At 39.4% G+C, this 27,078-nt stretch overlaps 1 protein-coding gene across 1 annotated transcript in view; it reads right to left on the reverse strand.

Moving 5' to 3' along the window:
- Positions 1 to 27,078, reverse strand: part of LOC126236970 (golgin subfamily B member 1-like) — a 535,118-nt gene that overhangs the window by 138,642 nt on the left and 369,398 nt on the right. The window contains exons 32-33 of the mRNA XM_049946677.1: positions 12,716 to 12,825; positions 1,598 to 1,790 (exon numbers count right to left, since the gene is read on the reverse strand). Coding sequence (XP_049802634.1) covers positions 1,598 to 1,790; positions 12,716 to 12,825 — 303 coding nt within the window. The remainder of the gene's footprint in view (positions 1 to 1,597; positions 1,791 to 12,715; positions 12,826 to 27,078) is intronic.

Consider the following 27,078-nt stretch of genomic DNA (forward strand, 5'->3'; position numbering starts at 1 on the left):
CCAAAGTATAACAAGGCAGTGAACAAAGGACTTTAAATTAAACCTGCTGATTATCTTTCAATCTGTAGAGCTAAAAAGCTGCTAATTCCATATAGGATCTGATGCAGATACACAAAACAAGATTTATATTAAGGTAACACAAAAACCCATGGTAAAAATTATTATTTTCCTAAATCATTTTGATGTTAATTATAGTTGTTAGCAAACTCAAAAACGTAGTTAATTTGTGACAAATGCATGTAATATATGGGGCTACTCCTCTTGAGGGAAAACTAAATACAACACAAAATGTTAGTTACAAAATCTGCTACAGTAACTAAATTACAAACCCCAATTTGTTAAAAATTGCTCATAGATTATACGAACGACAATGGTAGCTTCTGAAATTTCTCAAAAACATATGTTTATTTGCATTGATTTACAATGAAATTCAGGGGTGATGTGTACTTTGGCTGAACTGTGAACCACGAATTAAATTAACATATCCAAAACACTTGTATCACTAACTTAGGAGAATATAGTTTTGTAAGTGTCCGAAAATTCTGAATCTATTTTTCATATAATTGTACAATGAAATTAGAGAAAGATTGTTTTGAATGAAAATAGGCCTACTGTCATTAAAAATTTTAAAAAGAGCACAACTGATGATAAGAATACCAGTTTGTCGCAGCACTCGTGAATTTTCGAAACTTCACATGTATCACAATACAAATGGGTATTGATACATGTTATGATCTATGGTGAGTTACAATATATTAGTGCTCTACATCATCTGCAATTGTAAATGTAATTGCATAGAGAAGACATTGTAATTACAATACAGAAGAATTGTCACAAAACAGTTTACATCATTTAGTAGTTTGCACAGATCAGAGCTCTCTTTCAGCACCCACCCCCAAACGCAAAAAGTGAAGAGCCACATGGCACAGTGTAGTGGCACTGCATAGCAGGCCCACTCAAGCAATTAACTTCAAAAATGGTTAACAAGGTATTGGCACATACACACTAGCAGATGACAGAACGTGTATGGATTGAACATATCATATAATCAAAGCCACACCAAGTAACACCCCAAGCTGTGAGATGCAAATGTTTGCAAATTGTTATCTACTGTACGCATTGGGGGTAGTGCATTGATAATTGCTGTTTAAAAAATTATTGTTTGCTAATTTGATACCACAATAAATAGGTTACTAGTCCATGCACTTGTCTAAGTTTGTTTCTAGTGCAGTATTAGCCACTCAATGAAACTGTCTAGCTGGACATCAAAATACAGTTAAGTATCTCTAATACTTTTTTGCATGTGTCACATGATTGTAAACATATGGCCTTTTGTAATTCACTAAGTTAGCACTAAACAAAACTAACAGGAAAGGTTTTAGTTAAACTTTATTTGCATAATAATTAGTTAAGACAAAAGAATATTAGTTGCTACCTGCAAAAAATAACCATTCATGCACATATAAAAAGCTGCTGGTAATGCTAATGATAGTTAAGTGATAATGCCCCAATTCATATTTGTAACATGTTACTATAATACATTGCTGACAATTTCATGAATGTACAAAGATTAAAGTAACATATTTTTTGGTCTTACCTCCCCATTTCTTCTCACTGTTTGGAGCTGCATTTCCAAATCATGGATTCTTTTCAGAGCCACTTCATCAGCCTTCGAGTGTCGATGCATTTTTTCCTGTAGCCTGTTAAGATCATCTAAAGGTAATATGAGAGGCACATCACTGCCAGTTGCTTCATCCGGCGTGTCACATCTCAAAGACTCAATCTGTTCCCTGTGAAGAAATGGATGGTTTATTAGAAATATATCATATTCAGCAAATTATGGATTCCTTGTAATAGCTCATTAGCTTACATGCTCACCAGCCTCTATTACACAATGATTATGTAAAAAAAAGCATAAACAACTGTTGTTGTTGGTTTGATGCAGCTCTCCATGCTACTCTATCCCGTGCAAGCCTCTTCAACTTCCAGTGCCTACTGCAGCCTACATCCTTCTGAATCTACTTAGTGTATTCATCTCTTGGTCTCCCTCTACAATTTTTACCCTCAATGTTGCCCTCCAGTACTAAATTGGTGATCCCTTGATGCCTCAGAACATATCCTACCAACCAATCCCTTCTTCTAGCCAAGTTGTGCCACAAACTCCTCTTCTCTCTACTTCGACCATCATCAGTTATTTTGCTCCCCAAATAGCAAAACTCCTTTACTACTTTAAGTGTCTCATTTCCTAATCTAATTCCCTCAGCATCACCCGACTTAATCAACTACATTCCATTATCCTCGTTTTGCTTTTGTTGATGTTCATCTTATATCCTGCTTTCAAGACACTGTCCATTCTGTTCAACTGCTCTTCCAAGTCCTTTGCTGTCTCTAACAGAATTACAATGTCATCAGCGAAGTTTTTATTTCTTCTCCATGGATTTTAATACCTACCCCGAACTTTTCTTTCGTTTCCTTTACTGCTTGCTCTATATACAGATTGAATAACGGCAGGGGAGAGGCTACAACCCTGTCTCACTCCCTTCCCAACCACTGCTTCCCTTTCATGTCCCTCGACTCTTATAACTGCCATCTGGTTTCTGTACAAATTGTAAATAGCCTTTTGCTCCCTGTATTTTACTCTGGCCACCTTCAGAATTTGAAAGAGAGTATTCCAGTCAACATTGTCAAAAGCTTTCTCTAAGTCTACAAATGCTAGAAACGTAGGTTTGCCTTTCCTTAACCTTTCTTCTAAGATAAGTCGTAGGGTCAGTATTGCCTCATGTGTTTCGACATTTTTACGGAATCCAAACTGATCTTCCCCGAGGTTGGCTTCTACCAGTCATAAACAACTAAGCAGATGGAAATGTATATAAATTGACCAATAAAACATTTGCATCACCCCATGATTTACACAACCCCCCACCACAGAATCCTCTTTCTGGATATTCTTTTGACCACAGGAAATCACTACATACATATCCATGAAACAGCAGTAAAGGTAAAACTTTCAATGCAATTTGGTGCCATTCCTAGCATGCTTGGACCTTCCTCAGCATTCTTTCTACAATGTTGTGAAGGCACTGACACTCGAACTCGTGCCGACCTTCACTCGCAGCCCTCCTGAGAAAGAGCTGCATTCTCAGTGCGGTTCAGTAGAGCACACTGACGATGCAGCTTGCATCACTGTCCAGTCTGCTAACATTCCACAAACAGTCCTTTCAAGCTTATACTTTGCATACATTGTCATTTTATGGCAAGAAGATTGCCGTACTGAAGTTGCCCACCAAATTGGCTTGCACCACACTGATATCATTTAACCATTCAGTCTGTATCATGAGACACAAAACACTGAACAGCTGCCTCATAGTTATCACCAATGGCCAACAACACCAGCTGATGACCATTACCTACTATTAATGGCTTATAAGCACACAAGGGAAATGCAACAGAGGTATGTGCTGCCTTTTTGGAGGCAACTGGGAGGGCTGTGATGACTGACAGTAGACGACCAACTACACACAATAAATATGACCTCTAAGTGTAATTTAAGAATAACAGTATGAACGTCCCAGCACCATGGTCTATGAAGAAGATGGACAAAGGAATGCCTGGAATGAAATCTGGATCAAAGGTATTGGGATCTCTACAGTGACAAGTGCAATCTTTCTTTACCACTTGATAATCTTTGTAGAAGAGTCTGGAGATGGGGACCAGGTACCAATCATGTCTCAGGCCTGCTGTTCCACAGGTTCAGTAGAGAGGTTGGCCAGTCCTGTTTTAGGCTAGTACTATGCATAGATGATGTATGTCTCTCGACACTATTGAGGGCAATTTGATGGCTGCACTGTATTGAGACAGCATCCTACGAACCTATTTCCCACTCCAACATTTCTGAAAAGGGTTTGTATCTTCCAGAAGGGAGAAATCAACCGAGCAGAATGTCCTGCAGTACCTGTTGTTATGAACCCAATTTATCACGATTGAGATAAAACTTGCAGTGAGTTATTGCAGCAACAAACCTCACATGTTGGAGGTCAGGAGAGCTGCCTGAAAAGTGGGACAGACTTGAGTAGCAATGTCTTTATCACACTGCAGAAAGAATGCCAAAGAAGATACAAGCATGTAAGGGGTGACACCAAATTGTATTGAATGGTACCCAACAGCAAATTGTGATATCACAGATATGCAAAGATGTATATTTTTGAGCAAATTGTCTTTAAATTATGCTAGTTTTTCTTTTTAATTCACAGTACAGTTATTTTTTTAGTTTAGTAAGTCTCATTCTTTCATTCTCTGCTCCCCTTGAATCTAAGCCCATATACATTCACAAATATGCAGATGACACAAAAATTATTTTAAGCAGTTTAGCTGATGAAATATTGACATACTTTGATATCTGCTGTCATGCTGTGAGGCAACAGAGCTGTTTACAGCAGGACAGAAACCGCTTTTTATCTTTCTACTTTCTGCTTTGCATGTGTGCAAGTGTACTGTATGGGGGTTGGGGGTAGCACCGTACTGTAAAAGTAAAAATGTTATAGAACAATAGGAAGAAAATATCATAACAGTAAGTGGAAATTAAAACATGGTGCAGATAAGAATTGTGATAAATAGAGCAAAAGAATATATGAATAAAAAAATAAAAAAAATACTTTTTGTCATGAAATCCTCACAATATATCATTTTACCCATGTTAACTTTAGAATTTCAAAGAGTGTATTCCAGTCAACATTGTCAAAAGTTTTTTCTAAGTCTACAAATGCTAAAAACACAGGTTTGCTTTTCCTTAACCTATCTTCTAAGATAAGGCACAGGGTCAAGTATTGCCTCATACGTTCCAGCATTTCTCCAGAAACCAAACTGATCTTCCTGTAAGATCAGCTTCTACCAGTTCTTCTATTCTTCTGTAAATAATCCATGTTGGTATATTGCAATCATGGCTTGTTAAACTGATAGTTCAGTAATATCCACATGTGTCAGCATCTGATTTCTTTGGAATTGGAATTATTACATTTTTGTTGAAGTCTGAGATTATATTGCCCATCATCTTGCACACCATGTGTTCTGTAATGGCTGGCTCTCCCTAAGGCATCACCGAGCGAGGTGGCGCAGTGGTTAGCACACAGGACTCGCATTCGGGAGGACGACGGTTCAATCCCGTCTCCGGCCATCCTGATTTAGGTTTTCCGTGATTTCCCTAAATCGCTACAGGCAAATGCCGGGATGGTTCATTCAAAAGGGCACGGCTGATTTCCTTCCCCATCCTTTCCTCATCCGAGCTTGCGCTCCGTCTCTAATGACCTCGTTGTCGACGGGACGTTAAACACTAATCTCCTCCTCCTCCTCCTCCCTAAGGTATCAGTAGTTCCAAAGGAATGTCGTCTCCTTCAGGGGCTCTTTCCGACTAAGGTCTTAGTGCTCTATCAAATTCTTCTCTAGTATCATATCTCTCATCTCTTCTCCACCTATGTCATCTTCCCTTTCTATAATGCTGCCTTCAAGTCTGTTTCCCCTGCATAGCCCCTCTGTTTACTCCTTCATATTTCAGTTTTCCTTCTTTGCTTCGTAATAGTTTCCACCTGGACTCTTTGATATTCATACAGCTGCTTCTTCTTCTTCTGCATAGCTGGATGTATTTCTACAACATCTAAATTATTTTAATTCTATTAAGTTTACAATGGAGATGGAGCTGAGCAATGAACTTCTGTTCCTGGATGTGCTGGTGCAGAGAAAAGGTGATGGCACCTTGGGTCACAGTATCTATTGTAAGCTCACACACACAGACTTGTACTTACAGGTAAATAGCTGTCACCATCCTTTGACACCCTTATCCATTGAGCTGCACCACTTCCGTACTTCATTCTGTCAAAATGGATATTCTGAATCGAAGATTCACTATACTTTACGTAAGGTGCCTGTCAGACAAAGTGAGAAGCTAAAAGAAAATGAAAAGCAAAGAGGAATGGCTATCTCGCTGTACGTTTATGGTACTTCTTCGAAAATAGGAAGACAAGTTTAATTCTTCTACACTCAGTGAAGTACAATCTTGGTTTTAGAAAGTCTGGTGTTAATAAGATTCCTTGTAAATGTGGGAAGTTTTAACAGAACAAACATCCTGTACCATGAAAGATATATGGGTCTAAATCAACACGCACATCTGGACCATTAAGAGAAATCTGAAGTGGCCAAGCATTGTCTCAGTATGACACACAATATGGACTACAAAAGTGCCAAAATTCTCTTGTTGAAATCTTTGGTATGGAACATTGTAATCAACAACATGGTGGAAATTCACAGTTCTATATATCTTGTGAACAGAGATACAGGTTTCCCTCTTAGCACAGCATGGATTCATTGCTGGCAATATTACAGTCACAGTGACTACAAAGGGAAACTATTAATCATTCAAGGGATGATTCTTTAGTTGCAACTTAAGTTTTTGGATGACAATGCTGAGAATGGTCATATTCCAGTGCACATGCTTACTTCGGCTTGCAAAAGAGGGCATTGGATTGGCTGAGAATAGTGTGCCTATACGCATGCTCTGAAGCCCTTCATTCTTCAACTGACAGATTGCATAGCTATCCATCCCACTACCATTCAGAGATATTTGCTACTGGACATGGAATTTGGCACCTTTACAATACTGCATTCCTTACCTTTTTGAGTCATCAGTCTTCTGACTGGCTTGATGCGGCCCACCACGAATTCCTGTCCTGTGCCAACCTTTTCACCTCAGAGTAGCACTTACAACCTACGTCCTCAATTATTTGCTGGATATATTCCAATCTCTGTCTTCCCCTACAATTTTTACCCTCTACAATTCCGTATAGTACCATGGAAGTTATTTCCTGATGCCTTCACAGGTGTCCTATCATTCTGCCCCTTCTTCTTGTCAGTCTTTTGCATATATTTCTTTCATCGCCAATTTTGTGGAGAAGCTCCTCATTCCTTATCTTATCAGACCACCTAATTTTCAACGTTCGTCTATACCACCACTTCCCAAATGCTTTGATTCTCTCCTGATCCAGTTATCCCACAGTCCATGTTTCACTACCATACAATTCTGTGCTCCATACGTACATTTTCAGAAATCTCTTCCTCAGATTAAGGTCTATGTTTGATACTAGTAGACTTGTCTTGGCCAAGAATGCCTTTTTTGCTAGTGCTAGTGTGCTTTTTATGTCCTCCTTACTTCCTTACTTCATTCATCATGGGTTATTTTGCTGCCTAGACAACAGATTTTCTTAACTGCATCTAGTTCATGATCCACAGTCTTCTGGCTGGTTTCATGGGACCTGTCACAAATTCCCTTTCTCCACCAGCCTCTTTATATCAGAATAGTACTTGCACTCTACATCTTCAATCTCTGTGTTCCTCTATAACTTTTACCCTCTACGCACCCTCTAGTACAGTGGAGGTTGTTCCTAATTCCTTAACATATTTCCTATTATCCTGCCCCTTCTTCTTGTTAGTGCTTACCAAATATTCATTTCTTCAGCCATTCTGCACATGATCTCCTCACTCCTTATCTTATCAGTCTACCTAATCTTTAATATTCTTCTGCAGCACCCCATTTCAAACTCTTAGTTCCTCTTCTATCCCAGTTTCCCCCTGTCTATGGTCCATTACCAAACAATGCTGTACTCCAAATGTACATTCTCAGAAATTTATTCTTCAAATTAAGGTCTGAATTTGATGCCAGTTGACCTCTCTTGGCAAGGAATACCCTCTTTGCCCATGCTAGTCTACTTATTATGTCCTCCTTGTTTCATACGTCATGGGTTGTTTTGCTTCCAAGGTAGCAGAATTCCTTTACAAGGTAGCAGAATACCTTAACTTCATCTACTTCAAGATCACCAATTACAATGTTATAGCTTCTCACTGTTCTCATTGCTGCTTCTTCCCACCACTTTCGTTCTTTTTTAAGTTTATTCTCAATCCATATTCTATACTGACTGTTCATTCCGCTCAACAGACCTATAATTTTTCTCCACTTTTCACTAAGGATAGCAAAGTCATCAGCAAATCTTATCATTGATATCCTTTCACTCTGAATTTTAATCCAATTTTGATCCTTCCTTTTATATCTGTCATTGCTTTTTCGATGTCTACATTGAAGAGCAGGGGTGAAAAACTGCATCCCTGCCTCACACTTTTTTTCATTCGAGCACTTTGTTCTTGATCTTCCAATCTTATTGTTACGTCTTGGTGCTTGTGCATATTGTATAATACCAGTCTTTCCCTACACCTTACTCATGTTTTTCTCAGAATTTCGAAAATCTTGCACTATTTGCCATTACTCAATACTTTTTCTAGGTGGACAAGTCTTATGAGTATATCTTGACCTTTCTTCAGTATTGCTTCCACTGTCAAGTGCAATGTTAGAACGGCCTCTCTAGTGCTTTCACCTTTCTTAAAACTAAATTCATTGATGTCTACCAGTTCCTCATTTTTCCCAACATTCTTCTTTATGTTGTTCTCGTCAGTAGCTAAGCTGAATGTGTGATAATTCTCACACTTCTTGGTTCTTGCTATATTCAGAATTGTGTGGATGATATTTTTCCAAAAGTCTGTCTCATGCTATCCAGACACAAACATGGATAGTTGTTTTGTTGTCACTTCCCCCAATGGTTCCAGAAATTCTGACGGGATGTTATCTGTCCCTTCTGCCTTATTTTATCTCAAGTCTTCCAGAGCTCTTTAAATTCTAGTTCTAATACTGGATCCCCTATGTCTTCTATATCGACTCCAATTCCTTCTATCACATCATTAGACTAGAATTCTCCCTCAGAGAGGCCTTCTGTGTATTCTGTTTAACAGTGGAATATTCACTGCAGTCTTAATGTTACCACTCTTGAATTTTGTCAATCAGGTGAAGTATTTCTTCTGTTATACAAAGTTTCTTCACAGATACCTTCTGTGTACCTATGTTTGTCGGTAAAAATGTTACCACTTTTGAAAACATCAAAGTGTTTGTAACATTGTCATGTGACAAATGGAGCATTAGTGCAACAATATACCTCTTTGTTCAATGTAACAACAGCTTCCCGCTCACTCGCTCAAAACTTGGCTTCATAAGCCAGGTGTGTAGGCAGGGTAAGCAGCCTAGCTGCTGTTCCTGCATTGACCTAATTGTTGGGTGTGGGGCCTAGCAGTTAAGAGTTGTCCTCTGTAAGCTTCTCTGGCTGTAGGGAAACTTTTTGTCGGCATCGGTACTGCGGGAGATACTACTTCTACTACTTAGCATCAGGCTCACAGACAATGTCAGAATCCAGTTGGGGGGCAGGGGGGGGGGGGTGGAACTTGTTGGTGACAATGAAGGAACCACTTGGCCGTCTGCAGGAACTTAAATCCGTCATCTTTAGGGTGGCTACAAGGCCCACTCAGTCCCGATTTCTGTGGTCATCTATGGTGGCCCGAATCTCACACCACGCCCTGTTGAGGCAGCACTTCATCTCAGGTAGCCACGTGAAGAGGCGATTCTTGTTTGTGATTGCCTCTAGGATGTGCGGCGGAAGTTGGCGTGACATCTCTCATGGTCTTTGCAGCTGCCTGGGAATGGCCACCTCTGCTGTGCCGATTGTGTGCCATGTTAAGAAGTTCAATGCCTCGTTGGCCCCTTCCACGACAGGATCGGGTGCGCCATCTACACTGTCTAGTAGTTCAACGCGTAAGTGTTCCTCGTCAATGCCACGGAAGTTACGGCGGTCAGTTGGCATGGAAGCGCCAATAATGTCCATGTCGTAGACCACCATGAGGTGGTCAGACGACACGGTGCATCGGACTGTGGCTGATGTGAAGTGCCCAACACCCTTGAGAAAGGTGATGTCGAGCACATTGTACTGGCTGCAATGGGGAAGACCAGGTTGTCAACGAGGACAACCCAGTACAGCGGCACATCACGGTGTGTGCAGGAGGACTTCACCAGGCTGGTAGACCTGATGCCAAAGTCCATGTCCTCAAGTTCCTCCCTTAGGTGGTCTGCGCCAAACTTGAGCGGAAGGTGGCAGAATAGTGCCTTCGAGAGTTTGAGTAGCTCAGATTGGTGCATGTAGCACAGGAGGCCATCTTTGCAGATGGCACCCATCACCGCGCAATAGTCTTCATTATTTGCTACCGTGACCTTGTAGAGGTCATGGCCAGCAGTTTTGACAGTAGTGGACGTATCCACCCTGTCAAGCTTCTGCTGAAACTCTTTGTAGATGATAGGTGGTGGGGGCAGAGGTTTTTTCTGGGGTGGCGCTGTCTTCTGTCTTGTCGAAGTTTGCACCTGCAAAAGCATTAGCGGTTGGCAGTGACCTCATTTTTTGCAGTGCAGCGGCAGTGTGCCACCTGCTTGGGGCAACAAAGCCACCTTCGTCAGGTTGCCAAGAGGGAGCACGTGAAGAAGTGGGCCGCTGTAGCATCTTAGATGGTTTCAATCTGTTGGTACTCCGGGAAGAGCCCGCTGCAGTCTTCCCAGCTGCTGTGGCAGTGGTGTGGGAGGCCCTGGGGCCTATGGCCTCGCAAAGTCAGAAGTCTGAGCGTAGGTGTCAGATTCATCATTCGTCATCGCCCGGCACTTCCTGGGTGCTCGGATATCGTCAAGAGTCAGTGTCGCGTCCATCGACTTCAGCAACTGCCTCTGCAAGATCTGCATTCAGCAGGTCGATGGCGTCCATCTCGGCGGTCTCTTGAGCTGTCTTTGCACCTGTCCAGACCACGAGGTTTCACCTAGCGCAGGACGGGGCATTGATTAACACAGCTACGGGCTCTTCTTTTGGCATCGGGGCCTTTGGGGCAACCCGAGGACCATCACCCTCTTGGGTGGGTGAGCCCTCTGAGGCCGCCACTGCCAGGACGATAAACTCTTGCAATGTGACCGGCGAAACTCTCGGTGGCTCACCCGACTCTTGCTGCCCCGTACTTGGTAGCACAGCAAACTTCCGGATGTTGCAGAAGGTGGAAATGGCTGGTTCATCATCATCGTCATCAGAGTATGAACCCCCACATGCGAGTTTGTTCATAAGAAAGAACACTTGGTCATGGGAGCACGAGTCAGTTTGGTAGGGTCATCCTTGTCGTAGTCATGAGTGGAAAGCTCGTTTGTCACAGGGGGGGTCCAGATGGGGTTGCCATCAGGGTCAACTCAGTCGCCCGAGCTCGCCCCACCGGACGGCGATCCACCACACCCTTTGCATGAAAAGTGACCTCTCTCATCGACATCTCGATCCACACAGCTCCCCGATTTGTGCCAGTTTCGATGTTTCATACGAATTAGATATTTAGGATATTGCAGTGCCTGTGTTGTTCAGAATTACAATGCAATGTTCCTTTGGACATGCATGAATGTGCCATTAGGCTATTCGAGCATGATCCATTAGAGGGACAACTTTTTAATTGAAAGTCACTTGCCCAATGTTGGCAGATAAATAAGATATTGCAGTGCCAGTGTTGTTTAGAACTACGATACAATGTTCCTTCAGACCTGCTTGCAAGTCAGAAAGAATAGGTACTGTAGCAACTATAGCCATTATAAAATACATGAAATGTATTTGCGGTTGTGAATATGGACAACCATCAGCTGTAAAGGTTACAGGACACTTACATTACCTGGCACAGACAGACAAACATGAAAGGCTGTGGACTAACTGAATGTAAACACAGACATCAAGATATCAGCATATAACTCTCAGAAGACATAACAAATGAAAAGCTAGCAATTTTATAAAACTCACATAAAAGAAAAAAAGTTAGGCAGTCAAATACGTTTAGGTTGCACTCTTCTGTTGCATACAGTTGAAAATAAAAGAAATCAAAAGTATGTAACTACTGGCAAAAGAATAGTTAATGACTTACCATGATATTGATTATTATGTATGTATGAAGGGAAATAAATATTGATTCCATGATGGCAAACATTTACAAATGAATTATTCTGAGATGTACTAAATATTTATTTTAGATTTCCTGGGTCATGGCACCAAACCGTAAGAGGTTTTGAAGGTCATAACAAGACAAGTCGAACATGAAAACTTGCATATTTGGAAATATGTAAATAAAGAAGAAAGAAACCCCATAGCTGGTAATCTACTTCAATGCCACTGCTGTGTTTGGTACACTGCTGTTCTAAAACGATCAATGAAGCACAGTGTAACATACATCAACAACTTATTGCCTTCCTGTATTAGCAGCAATGATTTTGAAATTAAATGTTTTAGTTGACATGAGGGACAGAAAACATACTTTAGTGATAGAAAGTGGCAATTGCAGAACTAACAGAATATTTGAACACCAACTAGAGAAGTTTCAAAATTTTGGAGCCAATTGGTTTTTCAACTGAACAGCAATAAATAAAAGTAAACAACAATAAAATTAAAAACTTCTGTACTGACAGATAAAGTATGTATCTTCTTGACACAAATTTCACTTAAGCTATGCCAAATTTCTGCTATTTATTTATTTTTTCTGTTTGTCTTCAATTACCCACTTATGAACATTTTACTTGCAAAAGATAAATGATTCTTTCATAGCAATTTCATTTTTAAGATAACATAATAATAGTCTTTGTTAGTCTGAGTCAAGTGACTGAATATTTGTGTGTACTATTGTTTGAAACCTGAAACTATTGGCTCAAAATCAAGTCAAATGTGTAATTTAACTGATTTTTCTTTTCAACACATTGTTTATAATAAATATCTTCATGGTGTCCACAACAACATAAATATAATACCTTATAGACACATCCTCTGACGGTGAACTGCAACTAATACTGCAAGATGGGACAAACAAAGATTCAAGATCTTTTGTCTTTTTGTCTATAAAGTCTCCCAATTCTTGTAACTGAAAATAAGTAAAAGATTTATTAAAGAAATTACAATTCCATGCAGCACAGAAAAAACAATTTTTCATTCATTTACTGATACATTCCATGTACATACATGTCATGATAAATACATAAAACAATACAATCACATTCCACTGCATAAATGGGATGCATACTTTGAAACCAGATAAATATAGATGACAGAATCATTAAAAAATGTCAAGCAATCAAAAGACAGGAAGTAATAAATTCAAAGAGGACATGTGACACTTGGACATGTGACACTTTGCTGTGCCCCCCCCCCCCCACCCCCCCCCCCCTACCCATACACACATGTACATCCATAGACACGTGCACGTGTGTGTGTGTGTGTGTGTGTGTTGCGTCTCCAACAGCCGATATTTTAACGAGACAGCCATTTTACTGTGCCACACATGTCTGTGTGTGCAGGAAGGACAGCTGTCACAAGGAGCCAGGAGCTGTGTCGGACAATAGGCCTCGACAAGTGGTTACAAGCAGCGCCCTAGAAGTTATATCAAAAAGTCAAAGAGTATCTGGATAATGTTCCATTGTGTATGGCGTCATAAGGATTGTTACAGAGAAAGATAAAATGTGTGTTATATAGAGACTTTTATTTTATGTCTTGGCTCTGTTTGAGGCAGAACATATGCAACTGTATGAATTTTTAGTAGATTCTGACTTTCATCTTGGAACCAGTTGGATTGCTGGAGTATGTCCAGAATAATTGTTACTTTGGGAAGAGAGTTGAAAATATATTGTTGTTTAACTGACAAGAACCAACAAGTACATAATTTATTTCAAGAATATAGAGCTGGTTAATAATATTCCCCTTAACCTGATACAGAGACGAATTAAATGGTGAGAGCAACGTAGCTCATAACCCAAGGAAGAGGATCGGCTGCAAGCACAATGTGTAAGTCAACTGGAAGAAACACGTGAGTCGTGCAACCCAACACCACACTCTCTCTTGTCGTCCAAGAAAGCTTTAGAATGTGGCAACCCAAGTGACAGGACTCGAAAAGGAGGAATTTTATGACAGAAATCGAGATAAGAAGATATTGAGTTGCCATAGCAACTGAGAGAAACAAGACAAAGTAACTGTTACGAAGAATTGGATTCTGCCTAAAAGAAAAAAGGGGTGAAAAAGTTAATAAGCACCACACAAAGGAAGATGCAGAGAATAGTTTGACTAAGAAGATTTGGTGTGTGGAAGTAAGCAGTCCTTACACATACGTCGACAAAACCGATGCAGACGCAGCAACCAGCCCCTGACGTCAATGCAGCATCCTGCCAACGATGCCGACACGGTAACCACCCGTCGTCACCGTCTGCAACTGCCGTTCACCGTTGCTGACGTTGCGTCTGCTCACCGACGCTGGTGCTGCAACCACTGTTCAACGCTGCCAGCACCCGTGCTGTTCACTGGTGCCGATTCTACACCTGTTCACCCACGCAACCTAGACCTCTACGATGGGTGAGCGAAGACCAATAACTGTTTAGTAAAGTTGAAAGAACTGCGGGACAGTAAAATGTGGATGTAGGTATGGTACACAATTTGTATTTTAGGTTAGATAACTAGGGCGAAGAAAAATAGAGAGATGGATAATATTCATAAAGCTTGGGTAACTTCTGTGCCAGCCATGGCAATGACTGTAACAAAGGAAATGCCAGACTGGACTGAGGTAGCAAATTTAATTAAAGTACTAAGCCTTAAAGTAGATAACCAGAGACAAGAACAGAGTGAAGCTCTAACTAGATTAGATGCTAAGTTAGAAACACAGAGTGTAACTTCAACTGCTCAAATTGCCTCTTTGAGAAATGAGATAAGTGCTACTTTAAGTGAAAAATTAGAAGCACAGGGTGAAGCTTTAGATTCTAAGTTTGAAGTATTAAATGATAAAGTGGAGAACCTGCGATTACATTTGAGAGATGAATTAAGTAATTCCTTAACTGTCCAGATGAATCAAATGTTTACTGAATTTAAACAGAGACAGGATGCACAACTTCAAGATTTAACTAAAAAATTAGAATTGTAATAATGTAGAAAAGGAACTTGTTGAAAAATTAGGATCATTTCAAAGTGTACGTAATGGTACCTTTGATGTGGTAAATCAGAGGTTGCACACCCTGAAAGATAGTATTGAGAAACAAGACAAGATGATTCCTTTTGTACAATCGCAAATTGCAGGTGTCAACACTCGAGTTGATGACGTGGAGAGAAAATTTAAAGAAAAACTAGCAACTTCAGACACTATAAATATAAGTGGTCTGGAGGAATAGATAGAGGAGATAAAAGATAGAAAAGTTGCTGCGAAAGTAAACTCTGACAATGTGTCTACAAAGCTATCCTATGAACTTGATGACACTAAGAGAAATGTTGATGAGTTTTGGAAAGAATTCGAACTTATGCAGGACCGAGTGGGGAACAGAGGGACTTCTACTAACGTAGTGTTAACCAGTGAGGCAATAACCAACCTCCAATGGGGAGGAGCAAATTCAGGATTATCCAGGCAGTTTCCAAAATTAAAGCCAGACAGGGATGCACACCCAACTCACTTCCTGAAGTGATTTAACCGGGCATTACCCAAGTGTTGGGAAGACACAAAAAAGGTTGAATTTTTGGTGGGGTATCGTTTGGGAGTAGCATCAGAGTGGGGCACCATAAACATTGAAAACTTTTCTTCTTGGGCAGACTTTCAATTCAAAGAAAAGTCTTTGTCAGCCAGTGCCCAGGAGAAACTACTATCGGATTTGTGGAACCCAAAATATTACAATAGTTCTTGGGGTACTATGAGGAGATATTTTTATTGGCATTTAACGAGGGTGAAGTATTTGGATAAGCCCATGGAAGAAGAAGAGTTGGTTAGGATTCTTGTAAGACATTTACCCATTTGTGATAGAAAGGATATGTTGTGTAGTGGATGGAAAACGGTAGAAGAATTATTATCCTTTGTAGATGCACTTGATGGCATAAATAGGAACCAAAATGAGAGCATACATCAAAATGAAAGTCAAAATCATTGAAGAAATAATAATAGTAGTGGTAACTTTAAGAGACACGAAGCAAATTTAGCAAGAGCCAGAATGATAGTAATGAAAATTGTCAAAAGAAACATCCACCTTCAACTACAGGCCCAGCAACATCGCAGGAATTTGTACCGAGTAATAATAGAGTCCAAAGTAGTAACACAATACCTCGATTTGGTAACCAGCCTGTGCTTACAAATAGTGAGGAAAACTTAGTGCAATCTGGACCCAAGGCCAGGGCTCAGGTCGTAGAAATACACTAGGAGGCCTAAATTATAAGAAATATGTTACTTTTGTGCATAAAGTACCCACCAAAGAGTGGTTGTTACTGGAAGAACATACCGATAACAACATTAATCCACAACCAATTATAATTGGAAGAATAGAAGATCTTGGAGCTAACATCTTTATAGATTCGGGTAGTGAAGTGTCACTTATTTCTCGGGGTTTCTTTAACACATTAAGAACTAAGCATGACTTACCTATACTACCAGTAACAGGAGTATATATAGTAGGTATACTGGAACTAAAAGTAAGGTTGTCAAATATGAAGCCCAAGTAACTTGTAACATCAGAGATATTTAGTTACATCAAATACTTCTGGTAGTAGAAAATATTAACCAGGATGTGTTATTTGGCCTAGACTGGCTATCAGAATTTAACGCCGTGTTAAATTTTGAGGAAAATTTGGTTTACTGTGGAAAAGGAGACTATAAGTGTTGTGTACCGTTTGTGACAAACAACAATAGGGGTACACAAACAACAGAAGCTCAATGTTTAAAATTATCAGCGACCACACAATTGTCACCAGAGATTGAAAATGTAAGTCACACATTACACCGGGCGAACATACAAAACAAAGTACATGAATCCCCAATATTAACCAACGACCAAACATCAGATTTAACCAAAATTCTATTAGAATATGAAATAGTATTTTCTGATAGTCCAGGTATTATTAGCAACTACATATTTAAATTGAAGGTCAAAGATGATACTCCATTCTTTTGTAAACCTTACTCGACACCCGTAAGCTTAAAGGAAGTGGTTACTGAGGAGATAGATAAAATGATAGACAATAAAATAATAGAACGCAGTACGAGTGTAATAAATAGTCCTTTAGTAGTAATGACAAAGGCTACAGCAGGGGTGCAGCTTGTACTGGACGCACGCACCCTAAACAAATATATAGAAACTGAAAGAGATAGACCTATAACATTGATGAGTTACTATCCAAATTTGAGAAAGCACAGTATTTTAGCTTGATGGACCTGACTGCTGGGTATTGGCAAATCTGGTTACATCCAGATTCATACTGATTACCTCACCCACCTGGGGCGAGCATTGCTTGATCCTGAGGAAGACCCTGAAAAGATTTAAAGAAAAAGGTATTACAATAAAACTGTCTAAATCATACTTTGCAGGGCAAGAGCTAAAATTTTTGGTACATATTGTAGGTGTACAAGAAATTAAGCCCGATCCAGAAAGTACAGAGGCCATTAAGGAGTGTCCACTACCTAGAAACATAAGACAATTGAAGGGATTTCTTGGAATGGCAGGGTATTACAGACACAATATACAAAGTCAAGAGTTAAATGACCCTCGACTTTTGTATTTATTATGGAAGGGAATACCATGGAGTTGGGACCAAGAGGCACATAATGCATTTGGAAGTGTAAAGCGGGCAGTATCAGAATCACTGATATTGCACCATCCGGTGATGGGTGAACCACTGAAGATTTCAACTGATGCATCAGATTATGGTATAGCCACAGAACTTTTACAAGGCATTTAGAAAGTATAGACCACAGGTCAATAGCTTTTGCTAGCCGGAGCCTCAACAAACGTGAATTGAATGATACAGCCACAGAAAAAGAATTATTGGCCACAGTATAGAGTATACAAAAATTCCAAACACTGATATGGGTGTCCAAAATATATATCTATACGGATCACCAAGCTCTGTCATTTTTAATGAATAGTCGATTACCACATAGTATATTGATGCCATGGATGTTGTTTCTTCAAGAATATGACATTAAAATCCAGTATATAAAGGGTTCAGAGAATATTGTACCGGACACTTTGTCTCAGCTATCAGTAGGCATGGAAGAACTAAAGTGTACAGAACGACCTTGTGCAATTTCTGCAATTAATTTTTTAACATTAGAATATCCACTTAACAATGTGCAAGAAATGGCTCAGAAAATAACAGATAACATCCAACAAGATCTCTATTTTACAGATATATTTGCTATGGGTGTTAGGAAGTCGTTACCGCCTAATCAAGATGGAAGGTGGAAGATTACAGGACGTAATTTGTTCTGGAGAGACAGTAAGACGATGCAACATTGGCATTTATGTATACCGAATTTAGTAGAAGATGAGTTAGTGTGGTACATTCATAAGGGGTATGGGCATTTCAGTATAAAGAAATGTATTGCACATACGAATAAGTTCTACTACTTTAAAAAGCTAGGGCATAGAATAGCATCAGTCGTTAAAACTTGTGAAATTTGTCAGAAGGTAAAAAGAGGATAACACTCACGTTAAATATAAAATGCATCCAATTATTCCTAAAGTATTACACGATCTAACAGCTGCAGATTTCTTTGGACCAATTCCAAAAGGAAAGGGAGGAGTGGCTTACATTTTTGTCTTCAGAGAATGTTGATCGAAGTATGTTTAGTAGTACCCTATTAAGAAAGCAAACACATCAATGATAATACACTGTCTGCAACAATACTTTCTCAAGGTAGGAAAATCAAAGCAGTTCCTTTCCGAAAATGGACCGCAGTTCACTAGTAACGAATTTAAAGAATTTCTAGATTGGGAAAATATTCATCAAATATTAATCTCCAACTATAATCCATCTTCCAACCCATGTGAAAGGGTTATGAAAGAAACTGGGAAGTTATGTCGCACATACTGCCATAAAGGACATACATAATGGGCAACGAAAATTAGGGACTTCGAGCTTATTTTGAATTGCCACATTTATTAACTGGACTAACACCTTTGGAAGTAATAGGTAAACCCTTTGTAGGTGAAACTCTTATTAAATGCTTTACTTGGCCAGAACTACCTACTACTGATTACCCACAGAACCAAACAATAGTTGCTAAGACCTTAGTTAAGAGGGCACAACAAGAAGTAAGTAAACATAACAAGAAGGCTGTCAAACCTCAGTATAAGGTCGATGATCTAGTTCTAGTAAAACAGCATCTTCAGAGCTCTGCCTTGAAGAAGGAAAAACATAATTTTTTCAAAAGTATGTGGGGCCTTACCAAGTACAATTGGTAATCCACCCAAAAACCTTATTTTTAGTGGATCCTACAACAGGAGAAGAAAAAGGGAAATATAATGTGAAGGATATAAAGTGGTATATACCCCAGAGACTTCAACATTCTGTGTTAATGGGCAGAGCGACGACCGTCGGATCCTGAGTTGTTTTCGGTGTTACTTGCACATTAGTTTTCATACACCGAATTTCCTTCGATTGTTCAACTATTCTATAATCTATTCTTGAATTCTTAAACTATCCTATAATATAAGTAATTAAAAAACAAGATTGAGACATATTTAATAAAATCATGGGTAAACAGTGATCTCTAAACATGGAAAGAAACGAATAGAAAATAGTACTAGTATAAAGGAAATATCATGGTACTATTCAAGCAAAGTAATATCTAGACATCAAAAACTGAATGAAGAACTTTATGTGTGTATGAAAAATAGTATAAACTGAATGACTAAACAATTATGTTATCATAGTGTATAATTTTCTATTTTTATAGAATAATTTTATACCTTTTGTGAGATGTAAGATACATGTGAGGGTTTGTATCACTTTTGGAAAACATGGGTAGTGTAGGAACAAACATGACTAACATTACACACACACACCACACCTTTCAGACAACCCTCGCAGATAAATGTAACTGATTCTTCCCCATTTGCTGTTCCATAGGAGTTGCTAAGATCTTTCTTCGGGGACTTCAAAGGTGAAGGTGAGAATGTCCGTTCTGTAGGAGATGTTTAACATCATACCTCCTCCGACTTCTCACTCAAGTACCAGTGAAGTAGGGATCCTGAGGAAGGGTGGTGGGAAGGGTTTTCCGGTCTTTGGGGCTATCTTCCTTCACTTCTTAGATCTTAGCAACCGTTTCTATTCTTTCCTTTCTTACTTCTCATTTGAGGACCGGTCTATTTTTCCCTTTCCATATGCATACACTTCTATCGCTGAAGTCCTTCTCAATTTCAATGGTTCATTATAACCTTCAACTTATTTTCATAAGTCGGCCGAAGAATCAGGATACCTGAAAACACATCTACATACACACAAAGGTATACTTAAGCACAAACATAAGGATTACGAGCTAGAAGCCTAAAGCGAAGTCAGAACCACCAAGGGATGTAGGGGAATAGAGATACATGTACATCTGAATCGATGCACATATTACATTGTTGATATGTGACGGTTCTGCATTGTTATTTTTGTCGCTCTAAAATATATTTACATGTGCCATGCTAGTCCTTGGAGGAAAGTTGGTAAATTCAGGTAGACATAGCATCTACTATGTGTGTGCATGACACCTGTTTATGTAGTAAAAGTGAGGAGAGAAAGAGGAATCTAGGGTATAAGATGATCTATTAGAAAGTGGAATATGGATGTAAAGTAGATTTGTGATTTTACCAGAGAGTATTTAAGAATAGTATTCATAAAGATGTATACTTGGGCAATGAACCAGGAGGCCTACTCGGAAAGGAGGAGGAGGGTGCACCCAGCATTTATTGGATAAGAAGAGCAGATAGGCAGACCCAAGAGAGTCTGACCTATACTGCGCAGACAGCAGCACTAAGAAGGGGATCGACCTGTACCATAGATTAGGAAGTTAAAAGGGGGCGTACCTACCAAAACGGAAGGAGAAAGGGTAATCCTAGGATCAACCCAAGATATAAGTACTGTTCTGAAAGGGAAAAAGGGCAGTATCGTGACAGAAGTCACACGTTTAACCCATTGAGTACTGCAGACGTGATAAGCTGTAGCGCTCCACCTTGCCACGGGGACGTTGTTTGCCGGTGAAGTGGGTTTTCCCGTGGGCCCTGCAGACGGCATTCACCGCGCGGCCTAGCCAGTACCTGAATCCTAATGACGGCTTGTACCGCAACCGGTTCCACTGCCTGTGGGCCTGCAGACATCAATAGCCACTCAGGGCTGTATGCCGGCCCGTTGTAAGTTCTTTTGTGCCGTGCACTCCCTGGGATGGTTGAATCATATTTATTGTTCTGTGCAGCTGTCCCTGTTATCTGGCAAACACTCTACTGTGGATTTCGCAGTTGCTGTTTGACATTCGTGTAAGCTGGTTCATGTGATCTGCATTCTGCTTTTGTGGTGTCATTTACGTATCTGCTGTTTCATCAGCATTTTTAGAGTTCTGTCACTTTTGAGTTCCACAGACAAATGGCACAATGGAGTCATTGCACTGACGAAGAGATACTGGAGATACTGACAAGGAGTGACAGTGACAGTGAGTGTGCATCTTCAATGAATGTAGTGACAATGAAGATTCATCATAAAAATCTCGTAGTAATACACCTCCACGTACTTCACCTAGTAGAGCTCACCAGGACAGTTCTTCTTCAGATTCTGAAAGTGAAGACGAATCGATCTGTAAAAGGCCATGCCTCAGTTCGAATGAGAAATTTGATTGGCAAAAATGTAATTTCAGTCCAGCACTTCATGCATCTGATGACTCATCTTCAGGATATAATTGCCAATTAGTGCCTGATTCAAACGTTCTATCCTTTTTCGTGGTACTTCTATCAGAAGATCTGTTGAAAATTATAGCACTTGAAACGAACCGATTTTTCACTTTCACCATGGAAAATACGTCGGAATCAGTTTGTTCTCGACTATCCACCTGAAAAAGTACAGGTTTTGAGAAAATGTATAGCTTCATAGGTATTTGACTTCTCATGGCTCATGTTAAAAAGTTGAGAATAAAGGAATATTGGTCCAGAGATGTACTTCTGGGTACTCAAATTTTTGGTGAAGTTATGTTCAGTGACCGTTTTATGTTACTTTTGAGTTTGTTGCATTTTAGTGACAACTCGGCCAATTGTGGAGATGACAGTTCGTTTAAAATTAGGAAAATAATTGATACAGTTTGTGTGGCGTTCCGCAGAGCATATAATCCATACAGAAGACTCTGTGTCGATGAAAGCCTATTATTGTTCAAAGGTTTATATCTTTTAAACAATACATTCCTTCGAAACGAAGTAAATTTGGAATCAAAACATCTGTGTTGCGTGACTGTAAAACTGGATATGTCTTGGATTTCACTGTATACACAGGTACAACAACAGAAATTGAAGTCCATAATTTGGGGAAATCTGGTGACATTGTGGCAACACTAATGAAGCCATAACTTGAACGTGGACATACCCTGTATGTCGACAATTGGTATAAAAGTCCAGCCTTGTTCCTCTGGCTTCACAATCAGAGAACAGCAGCATGTGGTACTGTATGTAGGAATAGGCACAACTCTCCGAAGCTACAATAAGAAACTGAAACAAGGAAAAGTTGAGTTTATGTCAACTGACGCAATGCTTGCCATCAAGTGGCGCAACAAGAGAGAAGTGTTCATGCTGACTACCTGAAACACTACTGAAATGAGTGACACAGGAAAGACAAACAGGACGACTGGCGAAAAAGTAATGAAGCCGCAATGTGTTGTTGATTGCAATGCAAATATGGGAGCAATAGACGACACCAATATGCTGTTAAGCTCTGTTGCATCTGTGTGTAAGTCTGTTAAATGGTACAAAAAGTATTTTTTTTATGTTGTGGTCCTTTGTGTTCTGAATGCTATGCTCACACTCTTCACAGATCGGTGACAGGGAGCAAAATATCATTAGCAGCTTTTCATTAAGTCTGGTACGAGAACTTGTGGAAAAATTTGCTACAGAATGGAGAAGAGATATGAAAGGATGGCGCTCTGATGACAAGAATCCTCTTCGCTTTACTTGGGATGCACTTTCCACATGTCATTCCAAGTGACCAGTCCAAGAAACGTGGACTATGGCGTAGATGTGCAGTCTGCTTGAAACAGAATGTGCATTGAGAAACGAAATATGAATGCAAACCATGCAATGTACCTTTGTGCATTGGCACACAAAGAAGAACTTTTAGCCAAGTTGCTACAGCTGGATGATAAAATGAAGCCCTTACTTCTGAAAAAAATTACTTAAAAATTAAAAAAATAAAATAAAAATAATTACAAAAACTAAAAAAAATTTTTTAACTTCACCAATGCTGGTCCAAAGCCCGGATGAGAAAGAAGGATGGGAAATATAGCTGAGCAAATGAATGAATTACTTTGCTGACAAACACTTTATTTACGAACATGTGAAACATCCAGTCTGTGCTGACAAACACAGACTGGATGCTTCAAATGTTCGTACATAAGGTGCAAAAATAAAAACTTAGTACAAATTTATGTATTCTTCCACAACTTCTTGGTAGAAGTTAAACCTTAAACTTAGTGCAAATATCATTAATTAAATAAAGAATTCTAACATTATTATTACTAAAAAATTGTAGCATGGGTTGCAGTAAAAGATATTTATTTAAGCAGCGACTAGTTTCGGGCAAAGTCCATTTCCAAACCACCATGTAAAACAAAGACTGTGACAACCACATTACAGCTGTTAATAAAACCATAGCAGATGGAATGCTATTGATATTCTACAGTTTTACTAACAGCTATAATGTGTTTGTCACATTCCTTTTTAACATGGTCGTTTGAAAATGGGCTTTGCCAGAAACTATTCGCTGCTTAAATAATTATCTTTTACCGCAATCCATGCTACGATTTTCTACTAATATTCAGTAATGGATTACTGTCCTATCTTTTCCAGCACACTGGATTGGTGAAAAAATTCTAGGCCTACACTTCGAAGGGGCGTCTCGGCACACGTTGGTCAGTTTCACACTCTCACCTGTTTCTGAAGCACAAAAGGTCATTAGGAATTAAAAGTGACATTTAGTTAGCTAGTTTAGAAACTTGAGTATTTCCTTATCTAATTCTTAAACAAAAGTAATAAATCATTGTTTATTTCTACTGTACAATAAAAATTGCATCCCATATAAAAAGAATTCAGAAATGTTGAATTTTTGATTTTGAAGTTTCCTTGGGGATAATCTATTGGGTTAATGCTCTCAAAATATAGCGATTAGCTTCAAAAGTGTGTCTCCGCATCTAGACAGTCGTTTGCAAGCGAATTATTGCGCTAGTACAGAAGAATGTCAACGTTTGGTCATTACAGATTCTACAGCGTTTACATCAAAGGTTGCATACAAAAATCTGATAATTAAGTATAAGTATGCCAAATAAAACACAGATGCATACTGAGACCTTATGACAATTCTCAAGAACTAATTGCAAATGAAAGAAAGCCTTTCATGAGGAGTTACATGTTAGCAGTGTAAGCAGTTTCAGTGCACATTAGGTCTATAGAACAATTCATCTCCAGATTCAAAGCTATGGAATAAGTATCCAGATATCCTGCGTTTATTTGTAACGTTGGCAATCACACTAACTGCGAGATTGTCACAACCACGGTGGTTCCAGAAATACTTAGGCCAGGGTGAGGACAGCTGAGCGGAGAGCTCAGGCACACAAAATAGTCCGCGGAAGTGGCTGCCACTGCAGGTGCATGGATTACGCGGCCCCCAAGGGCAGGCTTGACATGGGCAGCCGCACGTGCCGATGCAGCACTCAAAGGGTTAAAGGGATAAGTCTGGTAAGTTTCAGGTTTACAAATGTCCAAGAAGGGAACACTTTTATTCTAACAAGAGTTCCTCCAGATTACATTAAGTAAGGATTAGGTACATAATTAGAAAAGGTAGTATGGGAAGCAAGAACAAAGCAGCAGAATATTCATGAGTTATGTGCACCTGGAATTTACGATTGGAAGAGGAACAGAAAACAGAGCTAACTCCAACATGGATTGAAAGTTTCACAGTTTGTAATTGTGGTAAAATATGCACGGTACTGTTAAAAGATAAAGAATTATTATCCCATGTAATTGTACATGATGAATATGTATAAAATATCTTGTGTTCGAGCTAAGGGGAGGGATACATAATGGCTCGAGAATTTCGGGGAAAATTCTAGAAACACGTGGCTGTCCACCATCTTGAACACCGATATTTTAATGACAAGGATGAGAGAGACTTTTTACTGTGCCACAAATGTCTGTGTGTGCACAAAAGACAGCTGTCACAAGGAGCCAGGAGCTGTGTCGCATGAGTGGCACCGACAAGTGGTTACAAGCAGCGCCCTAGAAGTTATATAAAAAAGTCAAAGAGTATCTGGATAACGTTCCATGGTGTGTGGTGTCATGGGGATTGTTACAGAGACAGATCAAGTGTGTGTTAGACAGAGACTTTTATTTTATGTCTTTGCTCTGCATGAGGCAGAACATATGTAACTGTATGAATGTTTAGTAGATTCTGAGTTTTATCTTGGGACCAGTTGGATTGCTGCAGTTTGTACAGAATAATTGCTACTTTGGGATGAGAGTCGAAAATATATTGCTGTGTAACTGACAAGAGCCAGCGAGTACATAATTTATTTCAAGAATATAGGTCTGGTTAATAATATTCCCCTTAACCTGATACAGTCTCCGGAGATGAATTAAATGGTGAGAGCAACGTAGCTCATAACCCAAGGAAGAGGATCAGCTGCACGCACAATTTGTAAGTCAACTGGAAGACACATGTGAGCCGTGCAAACCAACACCACCGCACTGCCTCTTGTTGTCCAAGAAAGTGTGTGTGTGTGTGTGTGTGTGTGTGTGTGTGTGTGTGTGTGTGTGTGTGTGTGTGTGTTAAGACAGATTGCTACTTACCGTAAAGAAGACACGTCAAATTGCAGACAGCTGCAACTAAAAGATGCTTATATAAAGCTTTCGGCTACAGCCTTCATCAGTAAAAGAGAGACACATGCACCATTCACACACACAAGCAAGCACACCTCATGCACACATTACCACCAGCTCCGGCATCTTGGGCCGGAATGCATTCCTGGTATGTGTGTCTCCTTTACTGATGAAGGCTGTAGCCGAAGGCTTTATATAAACATCTTTTAGTAGCAGCTGTATAAAATTTTTTTTATAGGCCATCATGTCACACAAGCTTACAATGTCAATGACAGAATTAATTCTAGTGAAGATTCTAATTGTCACACACTGCAGGACACTTATAGTTGAATGTAATATCATTTTCCTAAAATATTGTATTTACGTGAGTGGACATATATTACATCACTGGAGAACACACGGTAATTTGTGAACAGTTGTCAAGTGCCAGATTTGTAAATATTTTCCATAACTAATACAAGAGTAGTTGATTGCCAGTACATGCACAAAGAGGTACGACATTTTATTTTTGATGGGTGGTAAGGTGGTGTAAGTGACCCAGAAAAGCCTTTAATTTCACTTATTTTCTTTATAAGAGGTCTACAGTGGAACAGAAGATTATCTACCATCTATCTACCATCCCATAGCAAAATTACTGATTTCAGCATGCTACACCACACTATATAGTGGTGGTTACTAATTTAGTAGCTGTTGTATGTCTTATCTAATTTATTTGTCTATAAATACTAACTGATGAATACTTAATTAAAAGTATTTGGTTTGCACACACATGTAAAATGTAAAGGGGCTCATAAGAAAGGCAATATTAGCTCTTCTAATACAGACACCTCAGCAGTGTGTTTACATTTCGCAGTGTGTGTTTCCGGCCGTAGCGGTTATAAAGCTAAGTACTGTTAAAATTGTTTTTGCACTGTATTTGAATATTAAATTTAGTAGTTTTCAATCGTGCATCCGATTATTAGCAGAGTGTTTACATTTCGTGGCGTGCAATTGCAGCTGTAGCGTTTTTTAAGTTAAGTTCTGACGAAGTTGCTTGTGCAATGTTATACAGTTATTGAATTTAGTAGTTTTCAACAGTGTCTCGTGTTGTTTGTGGCGAAACAAAGATTTAATAAACTTTTGGTAACGTTCGCTCACTGCGTTTTTTAGAGTTTTCTGTGCATTGAAGTGGTTTAGTAAATTTCTTGCGGTAGTGTTCAGCTGACGTTTCTTTGTTCCCAGTGAAATATTTCAGTAAAATTTTCATTCACTGTTTTAACTTCATTGAGTGTTCC

This window comes from Schistocerca nitens, chromosome 2, assembly GCF_023898315.1.
Source record: "Schistocerca nitens isolate TAMUIC-IGC-003100 chromosome 2, iqSchNite1.1, whole genome shotgun sequence".
Taxonomy (NCBI): Eukaryota; Metazoa; Arthropoda; class Insecta; order Orthoptera; family Acrididae; genus Schistocerca; species Schistocerca nitens.